This window comes from Phoxinus phoxinus (genome assembly GCF_949152265.1).
Source record: "Phoxinus phoxinus genome assembly, chromosome: 20".
In the NCBI taxonomy this organism is placed as follows: domain Eukaryota; kingdom Metazoa; phylum Chordata; class Actinopteri; order Cypriniformes; family Leuciscidae; genus Phoxinus; species Phoxinus phoxinus.
The window spans coordinates 28,321,545-28,334,044 of record NC_136895.1 but is presented as its reverse complement, the minus strand read 5'-3'; the positions used below and the strand labels follow the sequence as shown (position 1 = coordinate 28,334,044).

Below are 12,500 nucleotides of genomic sequence, written 5' to 3'. Positions count from 1 at the left end.
TCTTCTTGTGCTTCAGCAGAACCGTAGCGAGAGCGCCTTGACTTCTGCTGTAAAACTGCAACACACACACACACACACAGCGTTCACACAACCCGCCGTGACTATGAAACGCTTGAAAAAGAAACTCCCTTTATATAAAGCCTTCAAAACATTGGCATAATTTGATGCAGTGTCTATTAGAGAAGACATGAATGTGCATAATGCTAAACCAGTGTATGAAACTGGAAATATTAGAATATTGTGCAAAAGTTCATTTATTTCAGTAATTCAACTTAAAAGGAGAAACTAACATATTATATAGACTCATTACATGCAAAGTGAGATATTTCAAGCCTTTATTTGTTATAATTTTGATGATTATGGCTTACAAGCTTATGAAAACCTTTTCACAATATTCTAGTTTTGAGTTTGGGGTTTTCATAAGCTGCATAATCATCAAAATTATATCAAATAACGGCTTGAAATATCTCACTTTGCATGTAATGAGTCTATATAATATGTTAGTTGCACCTTTTAAGTTGAATTACTGAAATAAATGAACTTTTGCATGATATTTAAATTTTTTGAGTTTCACCTGTAAACTTCATGTAAAATTTTTTTTCAAAAATAATGTAATATCACATAGCCACAGTAAAACATTTTTTAAAAATAAAACGGTAAAAATGGGCTAAAAAAAAAAATGGATCAAAACCTTTCCTCAAAGTTATGCATGAATTACAACAATACCCGTTCTTGTCTTAGGACACTTTTGATAAAAAAAATTTTGCACTTCAAATGTTGACAACTGTATTATATAATAATAATAATAATTTGTTGCACCACAAAAGGTGATTAAAAATGGTGAAAACGCCTCCCAAAAAAAACGTAATGTGAAAGTGAAAAACATCCCAAAAATGTATATAAAAAAACAAATACGCGTGAAAATAAAATGACTACGGTCAAAAATGGCCACAATAAAATAATTTAAAAGACCCTTAATATGCACATTATATAAGATACTAATTTGTTCACACTGCGTGTTTTTTGACTGCAGAAAAAATAAAGGTGTAAAAAATAAAATAAAAATAAAAACGAAATGTAAAAAAAGGCCCAAACAAACATAATTTACAAATGATGAATACACATGAATACACTAATAATAATAATGCCACCGCCTATAACCAGTTTCAAAACAACTAAAAGGTGATCAAAAATAGCCCCCAAAATAATAAAAACCCTCAATACATAAATAAACTTATAAGTTGCAACTCTGCATGACTTCTTGACAGCAAATTTTTTTAAAAGGGAACAAAAATAGTGAAAACTGAAGAAAAAAAACACCACACAGGCACTATAAAAGTACCCAAAAGTCTTCTGCCTATCACCACACACACACACACACACACCCACACACGTGTCAGAGTCGCTGTTTCCCCTTGAAAACCACCGGACACGAGCACCACGGATGTGCCGCTGAAGCCCGAGATAAACACAAGCGCACCTCGATCATGTCGATGAGGTTGTAGAAGAACTCCTTGTTGTCGATGGACAGCTTGTTGTTCTGGAAGATGACGTGGTAGTGGAAGACCTTCTGGCTGAAGCACACACACAGCACGAAGTCTCCGGGGTGCCGGACCGACTCGCGCACCAGGAAGAGCCCGTCCTCCGTGGGCTTGAGTTTGCTCACGGCCTGCAGTCCTGAGATCTTGCCGTGAAACCATCTGAGGAGGATCAGAGAAGTCTATTTTCAGCCCTGCTGACACCAACCACATCCTCTCTCTGTCTGTAGCGTCACAGCGACAGCGTGTTCCTCGTAACTCAGATGCTGGGTCACTTACGGCATGAGGCTCAGCTTCGGGTCTATGCGGAGGGCTTCTCGTTCTCGGAGGTTTGAACCCGAGACCAGCCCTTCCACTCCCGTTGTGTTGTGTCTGGCTCTGTACTCTCCTTTTCTCTGAAAACATATTTTAAAGAAAACGTCAGAACGATGACCATTCTGATTATGTTCACCCAAAAATTTAAATTACCCCATATTTCCATCCCCCTCAAGCCATCCATGGTGTGTGTATGACTTTCTTCTTTCAGCCAAACACAATCAGAGTTATATTAAAAATACCCTGGCTCTTCCAAGCTTTATAATGGGGGTGAATAGAGTTTTTGAAGCCCAAAAAAGCTCATCCATCCATCATAAAAGTAATTAATACGACTCCAGTGGGTCAATAAATGCCTTCTAAAGCAAAATTATGGGTTTTTGTAAGAAAAACATCCATATTTAAAACTTTATAAGCAATAATATGGATAGTTTTCTTTCATTTTTGGGTGAACTGTTCCTTTAAGCGTGCGCATGTAGCTTTAAATGCACGAGCTCTTTAAAGTCAGGTGGATTCTGATTGGCTAAAAAAAAAAAAAAAAAAAAAAGTGATTCCCAAAGTATAATCCCTCAGTGTCATCGTTATAGTTGTGGTGTGGACGTCCATATTCTTATAGAATTAGAACGATTATTAAACTTTATAATTATGGTTAAGGTCCGTCCACACCAACAGACGACAAAAACATTGTTTATTTTAAAGGGGTGGTTGATTATAAATTCACTTTTCTAACTGTAGTTAGTGTGTAATGTTGCTGTTTGATCATAAACAACATCTGCAAAGTTACAACGCTCAAAGTTCAAAGCAAAGAGAGAGATTTGCTTTAAAAGAAATCGTTTTTTAAGGACTACAAGGAATTACACGAGCTTCCTAAAATTTACATAACCCCGCCCCCAGGAACGTGATTTATAGATTATCAAGACAGAATATGCTAATCAGTGACTAGAAGATAACTACACATAATCTACATAAATTCATCAACTAACCATTCAGAAATGTCCTGTTGTTTCTATGTTGTGACCTCTTCTTGAGTCTCCATCTTTGTTTGACTCCGGTTTGAAAATATAAGTTTTTGAAATTTTCATGACACGAGATGTTGTAGCTCCGCCCCCTGTGCCGCGAGCAGCAGCTCATTTGCATTTAAAGGACCAGACACAAAAACGGTGCGTTTTTGCTCACCCTCAAAAAGTGACAATTTTAACATGCTATATAAAAATATCTGTGGGGTATTTTGAGCTAAAACTTCACACACACACTCTGGGGACATCAGAGACTTATTTTACATGTTGCGAAAAGGGCATTTTACCACCTCTTTAAGCGCAAGTGCGCACTTTTGTTATCGGCTGCTTTCGCGCTCTTTAATCGCTCGTCCGTTTTTATCGTTCACGAAAAAAAAAAAAACGATCTGAAAGTTATTCCAACAATATAGTTGTTATTATCGTTATAACTGTTGTAGAATTACAACGATTATTATTGTAATCGCTCTTTGTGTGAACGTAAACTTATAGGAGAATGTTTTTAGAAAAAAGTAGCTTGTTTTACCGTTCCAGGACCCACGAGAGTCAAGACGTCGCCTTTATGATACAGTATTTCCCCCGCTTTAGGTTTGCAGTGCTCCTTTTTGGCGACGCACTGCGTTCCTGTCGTCCAGCTCTTCTAGAGTAAGAAGTTAAAGATGTGAGGAGTGAGAAGAACATCGAGGTGTCGGCCAACATTTAAAGGGATAGTTCACTTTGAAATTAAATTTTGGTATGTTTTAGCTTACCTCAAGAGCATCCAAGATGTAGGTGTCTTTGTTTCCGCAGTAGTTTCAATTTTTATATTTTTAGGTCAAACCGTTCTTGTCTGACAGTCATATCATGCAGGTCTATGGTCACTGTCTCAAAGAGCACGCACAGAGTCCAAATTAAAACAATCCCCCTATTTTATACACAAAGGGACTCTGTGCGTGCTCTTTGAGACAGTGACCATAGACCTGCATGATATGACTGTCAGACAAGAACGATTTGACCTAAAAATATCAAAATTGAAACTACTGTGGAAACAAAGACACCTACATCTTTAACAAGAAGTCTCGCTTACCATGTCCATTTGTTTACAGAGTACCGAACATCAACAGCTCTTCAGAACAAGTCAAGCTGTCGAGAAGACTGTGTATCAAGATGTTAAATTAACTTCACACCACATGGGCACAAAAAAAGAAATGCAAAAAGTTAATTTACAAAACTTGATGCACTTAAATTTACTCAACTTTGTCACATTTATCACTGCTAAAAGTGATTCAAATGGTGGAAAACAGCCCCAAAAAACTCAAATGAAACAGTATGTTTTTTTGTTAATAAATCAATACACATTTCACACCACATTAAAAAACAACAACAAAAAAAAGCTAAAAGGTGATTTAGCTTTAAAAGGCCTAAGAATTTATTTTAAAATCCTCAATACACAAAAATGTAATAAGTAACACCACATGACACCTTGACTGCAAAAAAAAGGCTAAGATTATTAGAAAAGGTTAAAAAAACTAAATAGTATTCATATATAAAGACCACTTAGCTGCAAAAAAGCCTATTTTTTAAAATAATGATTTAATAATGTGTAATAATGTCACACTGCATAGCCCATTGACTGCAAAAAATAAGCTAAAATGCCTTTTAAAATGTTGAAAAATTTAAAAAAAAAATTGACCACTTAACCTTAAAAAGCCAAAAAGTAGTTAAAATGAAGATGCTTAAATGCACAAAATATATTTCATAAAAACATCAACAGAAATACCTGTACACAATATTAGCCAAGCAGTAAAGTAGCCTAGCTTCCTGAACCCAGTAACCCAGTAACCCGACTTAAATGATGTCCTTGACGTTTCCAAGTGTCACTTCACTCACCAGCAGGACTCGGTTGGGATGGCAGAAGATTGCGTTGCTTGTGTCTTAGTCCATGTGAACGGTTACACGCACATCAGAGGTTTATCACACACAAGCTCACTTCCTCCTGATATCGCAGCTCTGACGTGTTTTTCCAGCCCACTTATGACCATACATGACAGCAAAAAAATGAAGAAAAAAAAGAAGAAAAAAACAACAACAGCTGACTTGCTTTAACTCGAGCCCAAACAGACACGGACACAGTTTAGTCTGATCGTTTTTCTGTTTATTTAGTTAAGCAGCACTACACAGATATTCCAAATGAAAGATCACAATATCATTTTCACAGTCCTACAAAACGAGAACAAACACTCAGCAGGAACACTTAAAAATGCCGATTGCATTATACATAAAAACAGGTGGCAGAACGTAATTCAGGCGATACGAATAATCAATTCAAATGTACTAATAGCAATCTTCCTAGTGCGCATCTCTCGTTAGACTTTACTCTTCTGTATAAAAAAAAAACCTTAAGAATAGAGAGGTATTACATTATATATTATATTGCAATATGAAGAACCGGAAATCCACGTCCTCGTTCGCATTTCAAGTACTTTAAATCTTTAGCGCAGGCACGTGTGAAGAACCAGACTCGTTCGCTAGAGAACAACAGATCGACACGCCAGCTTCTCACGGTGAAATGAGCGATTATTCAGTATGCAAATAAAAATAATGATAGCGGAGAAGTAATACGTCTATTTTTGTGCACCGCGTGATTTATTTTTGCACTCAAGCGGTTACAGATCCGATACCCAAACGTGTATAAATCCAGTGTCGGGTTAATAAACAACCACACAAAGCGGATTCGTGTCGCTTTAAACAGCTCATTAGTGAATACTACTAACTAACTATTTTAAAAACGTATTTTTTTTTTTAAAGATACAACTAATTTCTTTGCATTCACATCATACATAATATTATTATATAATACGTTATAATAATATTATATAGAATAAAACTGATTTATATTCATAAATATATCTAAATATTTTGTTTTATATGCAGTGGGATCCAAAAGTCTGAGACTTTTAAATTTTTTCCCCAAAATATATATTTTTTATCAAATTATGACAATTTTTTGTAAATGACCCCCCCGTTTTTACATATTCAATGTTATTAACTTGCCTTCATTTCATTAGTTACGGAGAAATAGTGCATAATCTGAAATATTTTTTTTACAATGATTGTTTTACATTTTTCGAAATCATAAAACGTGTTTATTTCCACGTTGAAATGTGTGAAAAATAAAAATCTCAATGTGTTCTCAGACTTTTAGGCCCCACTATATATTCTGATGTAAACATAAAAAAGACTGGCCTGTGTCGAGATAGATAAAGCTTTTAATTAAGTGCCATTAATATGTGAAAGTGCCTAATAGAGCTAATGTGACGTTCAGTAACTCAAGTTTATTTTATATGTCGATTTGAACCTCATGAGCATATCGGCCTATTTTCAGCTCAGATGTAATAGAACGACGTATTATATCATAAAAGAGGAACTACTGTTTTTTCCATTTCTCGTCCTTTTGAAAAAACGGAACCATCAAGTGTTATTTTTTCCCCTTTGAGTGATATTTATACATTTTAAAGGACGTAGAAGATTACGCAGACATCTCAAGGATGGCTCGAATCATCTTTTTTATCCTTCTTTCCGTCGGCTTCTCCCTCCACGGGGTCGCTGGCCTCCCGTCGCCTCTTGCGGTTTCGAGCTGCAGCTTTGGAGGCCGGTAAGGAGCCCATGCCCAGAACTTTATGGATCTGACGGAAAGCCAGCAGTCGCAGTGCGTGCTGAAAAACAGACATCGCTTTCAGAATAGCTACTATGAAATGAATGGAAATTTTGGCTAAGTCACACCCGTTTAAGTACCTGTGCGCTAGCGGTCACGTCTTCCCTAGCTTGTTTCGACATGCTTCCCAGAGAGTCCGTTTGACCTTTCTCACAGGGGTCCTGAAGACCTGGGCCATCTGAGGGTTTAATGAAGTAAATATTAGATGAAAAACTTAAACAAATGAATCTTAAACGAAAATTATAAATGCTGCCATGGCGACTAACCGAAATAAATATTAGTTGAAAAACTTAAACAAAAATTATAAAATGTTGCTTTGGCAACTAAATTAATTAAATATTAGATGAAAAATCTAAACAAATGAAACTTAAACGAAAATTATAAATGTTGCCATGGCAACTAACTGAAATAAATATCAGATGAAAAACGAAAATTAGAAATGTTGCCATGGCAACTAAATTAAATAAATATTTGATGTAAAACTTAAACTTATGAAACTTAAACAAAAAGTAGAAATGTTGCCTTGGCGACTAAACTAAATATTAAATGAAAAACTTATAAAACTTAAACAAAAATTAAAAATGTTGCCTTGGGCACTACCTGAAATAAATATTAGATTAAAAACTTAAACTTAGAAAATGTAAACAAAACTTAGAAATGTTGCCTTGGCAACTAACCGAAATAAATATTAGATGAAAAACTTAAACTTATGAAACTTAAACAAAAAGTAGAAATGCTGCCTTGGCAACTAAACTAAATATTAGATGAAAAACTTAAAATCAATAAATGTTGCCTTGGCAACTAAGTGAAATAAATATTACATGTAAAACGTATAAAACTTAAACGAAAATTAGAAGTGTTGCCTTGGCAACTAACCGAAATAAATATTAGATGAAAAACTTAAACTTAGAAAACGTAAATTAGAAATGTTGCCTTGGCTTTTATATGAAATAAGTATTAGATGAAAAACGTAAACTTAGAACATTTAAGTGAAAATTAGAAATGTTGCCTTAACTACCTGAAATAAAATAAGTTGAATTTAAAAGTACTAAAATTACTAAAACTGGAATAAAATAGAAATTTTAGAAATAGTAAATATAATTTTTTTAGGAAAACAAGTATTAATAAAAATGCCAAAAGCCCTTAAACTAGAATTAAAATGAAAACGGAAAATGTAAAAATAAAAGCTAATTCAAAATACTAATAAATACTGCAACAGTATATAAATGTTACTAAAATAACTCCTACCAGGCAGGATAATCCCGGTGGTGATGCACTCGAGGACCCTCCTCAGAGCTTCTCCGGGACCTAGCGGGCCAGTTGCGCTGCTAATGGCCTTTTCCACCAGCAGCTCCATGGCCTTCGCGAAAGAAAAGCAACACATTAGTTATTACGACCATTATTAGCTGAAGCTAAAACCACCGTTAGCAAACAAAGCTAACTGACCCAGTCGGGCATCTTGCCCCAGGAAGGTACGCGCTGACACAGGTCCCGCAGAACCCGAATAATGATGACGCAAGATTGAAGACCGTTTGCCCGAGCCTGTGGACAAAAATCATTAATACCCAACATAATCATAGCTAACAGCATTTCAGTTGTTAATATACACATAAGTGCTAATACTAAAATGCTAATACAATTACACTGTTCTGAACAACGGTTGAGTCAAAGGTCAGAAACGTACGTTAAGTATGCAAACACTTGTAAGCTAACAGTTCACTTAAAAATACTTAACGGTTACTTATTATTCAGGTAACTAGCTAGCAAACATGTTGACAATCAACTTATTATACGTACAACTTATAACTTATAACTTACGTTAACTAACTAGCCCTGCAAGATTTTCCCCCGCCGTGTAAGAAAAATATATTTAAAACGTTATCGACTAAAATAACTAGCTTCTGGCGTACGCAAGTCGACTTGTGCCAAAACCGTACGGTCGTCTGCCGGAAGCTAGTTATTTTAGTCGATAACGTTTTAAATATGGATATTTTTCTTACACTAGCGCATCGGTTCGCTTCAGAATCATGGGCTAATTTTCATTTTTGGCATGAACAATGCCTTTAAAGGAACACTCCGACTTTTTGGGACTTTAGCCTATTCACCGTATCCCCCAGAGTTAGATAAGTCCATACATACCTTGTTCATCTCCGTGCGTGCTATAAGTCTGTTTGACACACCCACCGCTAGCCTAGCTTAGCACAAAGACTGGATGTAAATGGTTGCAGCTAGCATACTAATCCAAATAAGTGACAAAATAACGCGAACATTTTCGCAGTACCTGAGACGCGCCGTGGTGAGGAGCAGAGAGTTCGTTCAGAGCGCGTCTCAGGTGCTGCGGTTATCACTCCGCCCAAGTAGCAGTGCTTCGTCTTCAGAGAATATAGTTCCCAGTATTTATACGGTTAAAATATGTCTGTGTCTCATGTGACTTTGTTTTTTGTACACTCTGTGACTATACAAATCACAACATGTAAATAGGAAAATGTTTGCGTTATTTTGTCACTTATTTGGATTAGTATGCTAGCTGCAACCATTTAACATCCAGTCTTTGTGCTAAGCTAGGCTAGCGGTGGGTGCGTCAAACAGACTTATAGCACGCACGGAGATGAACAAGGTATGTATGGACTTATCTAACTCTGGGGGATAAGGTGAATAGGCTAAAGTCCCAAAAAGTCGGAGTGTTCCTTTAAATTCACTGTATTTAGCTACCTAGCTATCTAGCTTTCTGCTAGTAACTTGTAAAGTAGCTATTACTTTTTCAGAAAGATCGTTTTTTTTAACGTTACGTCTGTATGTAACTTCTTTATAATTTTATAATTTAAGTTTATTGTGAGTAGCTTGTTGTGTAGCAAACTCAAGTTTCTCCGAGACTAATCGCATTGATAATCATGTTAATGTTGTAGATTGATTACATGTGCACTGCCTAAAATATAAGCGCAAAAAACGTTCAAAGCCCTTTTTACCTGAAACCATTTAGCATGTCGCAGAGCCGCTAGATACTCAAGGCACTTGATCCTGTTGAGGACGTCCGGAGGGTCTTTCTCTGGCACTGCGAGGACACACGTGGGGAACGTCATCAATTGTATTTTTTGTATTGTATGCTTTAGTAATCGTAATAAAAAAGTAAGTAGATCTTGTTATAAAGTTATTGTGAAGTATATGAAAAACTGTTTTGTAGGGGATTTGTCAAACTAGCTAGTGTTAATGTGATCACTACAACACACATCAAAACAAAAAAGTGACAACACCAAAATGTCACAATACAAGGGTTTTTCCAACATGTCCAGGTTCCTAAAAAAATCGTTGCAATGTTATGCAAAAGCTGTAAATGGAAAGTATTATTGCTTGGGTCTGTTGATGCAGCCGAGGGCGAATGATTAACAAACCCAAACAGGACAGATGTAGAGAACCGTTCGGGGGTTTGAAAGAAACAGAATTGAGAATGTCGTTAGCAAAGTCTTCACAGTGACCTCAGGTTACACGTCGAATTGCAGAGGTTGGTTGAGGTCACTGTTCAAAAACTTCAGGATGAGAGGACGAATGGTTTCACGCGGTGGATGATGAAGATCATCGTTCTCCGTCGGTTCGGTCGAATATACCAATCGAGTTAATCTGTAGTTTAGATTTAGTCTTATTTACAAACATGAAACTCCAACATTGTGCTGTTATAAAGCTATTTATACATCATCATCAGTCCAAAAATATTGCAGTGCCAATATTAGTGGCCACAGAGTTTATTTACAGGAGTGACAAATGCATTCTTCGCTGTATGGAAAAATAGCTTGTTTTTATAAAGTCAGTCATGATGTTATTACAGACACAATAATAAATCACATCAACAACAACAAAATAATAACATTCAAGACTGAACAGGAGCATGAGGAAGACCTAGTCTTATAATTTCATGCCCCTTTTTTCAATTATCTGAGCTGGCACAGGACAGATGGCTCGCCGTGTTTTTCTTTTTCTATGTCGAGGTACAATATTACTTCACATCTAGATAATTGAACATTTCAAATTTTTTAAACGTTGGTTCTTATGCTTCACTGCCTTCATATTTTCCAAGTAATTTTTTTTTATACATTTTATTGAATTGAACAATCGTTACATGATTTTTGAACAATGTCCAAAGAGTTCCACAAACTGATCCCCATTACAAGAAACCCCTTTTGTTTTCGTATAAAAGAAAAAAATAGAAAAAATAAAAAAAGGTAGTAGCAACTGAATTTACATACAATTGTACGGTCCAATATTATGGTTACTATAATTTTTTTTTAAATTATATATAAATTGTTACTAACAATAATGTTAGCAACTTCATTCTTGAAGTTTTTTAAAATGTTAAAAACGACCTATCTTATAAAAATGTCAACAATCACAATTTTGCAGGAATGGAGGAGCGACTTCTGTTTTCCGGACACATGCAAAAAATAAATGCGTTTGTCACTCCCAACACATTGTTTACCGCCACTTTTATATATATATATATATATATATATATATATATATATATATATATATATATATATATATATATATATATATATATATATGAATATCGTGCAAAAGTTCATTTATTTCAGTAATTCAACTTAACAGCTGAAACTAATATATTATATAGACTCATTACATGCAAAGTGAGATATTTCAAGCCTTTATTTATATAATTTTGATGATTATGCAGCTTATGAAAACCCCAAATTCAAAATTAGAATATTGTGAAAAGTTTTTCATTAACTGTAAGCCATAATCATCAAAATTATAACAAATAAAGACTTGAAATATCTCACTTTGCATGTAATGAGTCTATAATATATTAGTTTCAGCTGTTAAGTTGAATTACTGAAATAAATGAACTTTTGCACCATATTCACATTTTTCGAGTTTCACCTGTGTGTATATATGAATAACTTGCCCTGGAAAAATGAGTGGTCAAAGCTAAGAATCGCTCTCATCCTGAAGTCTTACAACACAACTTGTACAATATTGCACCACAGTGGTAAAGAAAGGTCAGAGATCCTGTTTTTGATTCCTTAAAACACTTTCAGAAAGCAACGCAAAACCGAACGAGGGCAAATAATGGACTCCACCGAAAGAAAAGAAGAAAAGAAAATGAAGGGGAATAAAAATGGACAGGAAAGCCAATTCACTGATGGAAATTTTTCTGCATGGAAATATCCTTGTTTTTTTTTTTTTTTGCTTTGTTTTTTGTTGTTGTTTTTAAACCAAAGGGAACACATATAGTGCTGCTGAGGGAAAGCACGGGTTCTCTAACCTTTCTCCATGTTGGGGACGGGGTCTTCGCGCATCACTGGCGAGGTAAGAGAGATGGTGACCTGCATTTTTGGTTCCTTGCTTGATAAAATGACGATGTTGGCTTCCTCAGGGTGTACCTGCACCTCATACTGATCTTCAGAAAAGGTCTGCCGGTTAAAAGGACACTTTGCATTACTACAGAGGAGACGGCGGGGGTAAATGGGCTCTGTGTTTTGTCCCTTATAGTCCCAGTGGAGCCATATATTCCCATAATGCACTGGTTAAATGTCGATGTGAATGTGAACCCAGTCTCTCTCTGTAGGTGTCGTAACCAGGCAGTGAACTAAAGATCAGTTAAAGATACACGGACCACAAAAGCAGCAGCAGAGTAAAAAGCTCATTTATTTGCAGTGATTTGTTTTATATAATATATGAGTGGATCACATGATAAACGATCCAAAATGTGTCTGGGTCAGATTTCATCCCTAAAATCAAAAGGGAAATGATATATTTCAAGTAAATAAAGCATGTTTTGCAGATCAGAAAGGTTTGTGACATTATTTTAATGACATGCATCACATTTTCCCCTCGTAATTAGTCATTACCGCAATCTTATTACTGTAATGTGAACACATTTTTAATATGTAATGATAGTATTTTACTAAAATTATGCTGGTTTAAAAA

The 12,500-nt window shown here is 35.5% G+C and overlaps 2 protein-coding genes across 5 annotated transcripts in view; both read right to left on the bottom strand.

The window, feature by feature from the left end:
- matk (megakaryocyte-associated tyrosine kinase) overlaps positions 1 to 4,866 on the bottom strand; it is a 16,428-nt gene extending 11,562 nt beyond the window's left edge. Inside the window, exons 1-6 of one of the 4 annotated variants that reach the window (XM_079592716.1) lie at positions 4,733 to 4,866; positions 3,930 to 3,997; positions 3,390 to 3,503; positions 1,818 to 1,933; positions 1,481 to 1,700; positions 1 to 55 (exon numbers count right to left, since the gene is read on the bottom strand). The exon at positions 1 to 55 is cut by the window's left edge and continues 39 nt beyond it. In XM_079592716.1, the coding sequence (XP_079448842.1) occupies positions 1 to 55; positions 1,481 to 1,700; positions 1,818 to 1,933; positions 3,390 to 3,503; positions 3,930 to 3,938 (514 nt within the window). In that variant the 5' untranslated portion in view covers positions 3,939 to 3,997; positions 4,733 to 4,866. Of the gene's footprint in view, positions 56 to 1,480; positions 1,701 to 1,817; positions 1,934 to 3,156; positions 3,274 to 3,389; positions 3,504 to 3,929; positions 4,022 to 4,732 lie in introns of those variants that run through there. The other 3 variants (XM_079592715.1, XM_079592717.1, XM_079592718.1) reach the window with 3 other exon arrangements.
- A 116-nt stretch (positions 4,867 to 4,982) lies between these two features.
- zfr2 (zinc finger RNA binding protein 2) overlaps positions 4,983 to 12,500 on the bottom strand; it is a 29,878-nt gene continuing 22,360 nt past the window's right edge. Inside the window, exons 14-19 of the mRNA XM_079592714.1 lie at positions 11,836 to 11,983; positions 9,524 to 9,609; positions 8,004 to 8,099; positions 7,806 to 7,917; positions 6,638 to 6,735; positions 4,983 to 6,558 (exon numbers count right to left, since the gene is read on the bottom strand). Of these exons, the coding sequence (XP_079448840.1) occupies positions 6,385 to 6,558; positions 6,638 to 6,735; positions 7,806 to 7,917; positions 8,004 to 8,099; positions 9,524 to 9,609; positions 11,836 to 11,983 (714 nt within the window). The 3' untranslated portion in view covers positions 4,983 to 6,384. The remainder of the gene's footprint in view (positions 6,559 to 6,637; positions 6,736 to 7,805; positions 7,918 to 8,003; positions 8,100 to 9,523; positions 9,610 to 11,835; positions 11,984 to 12,500) is intronic.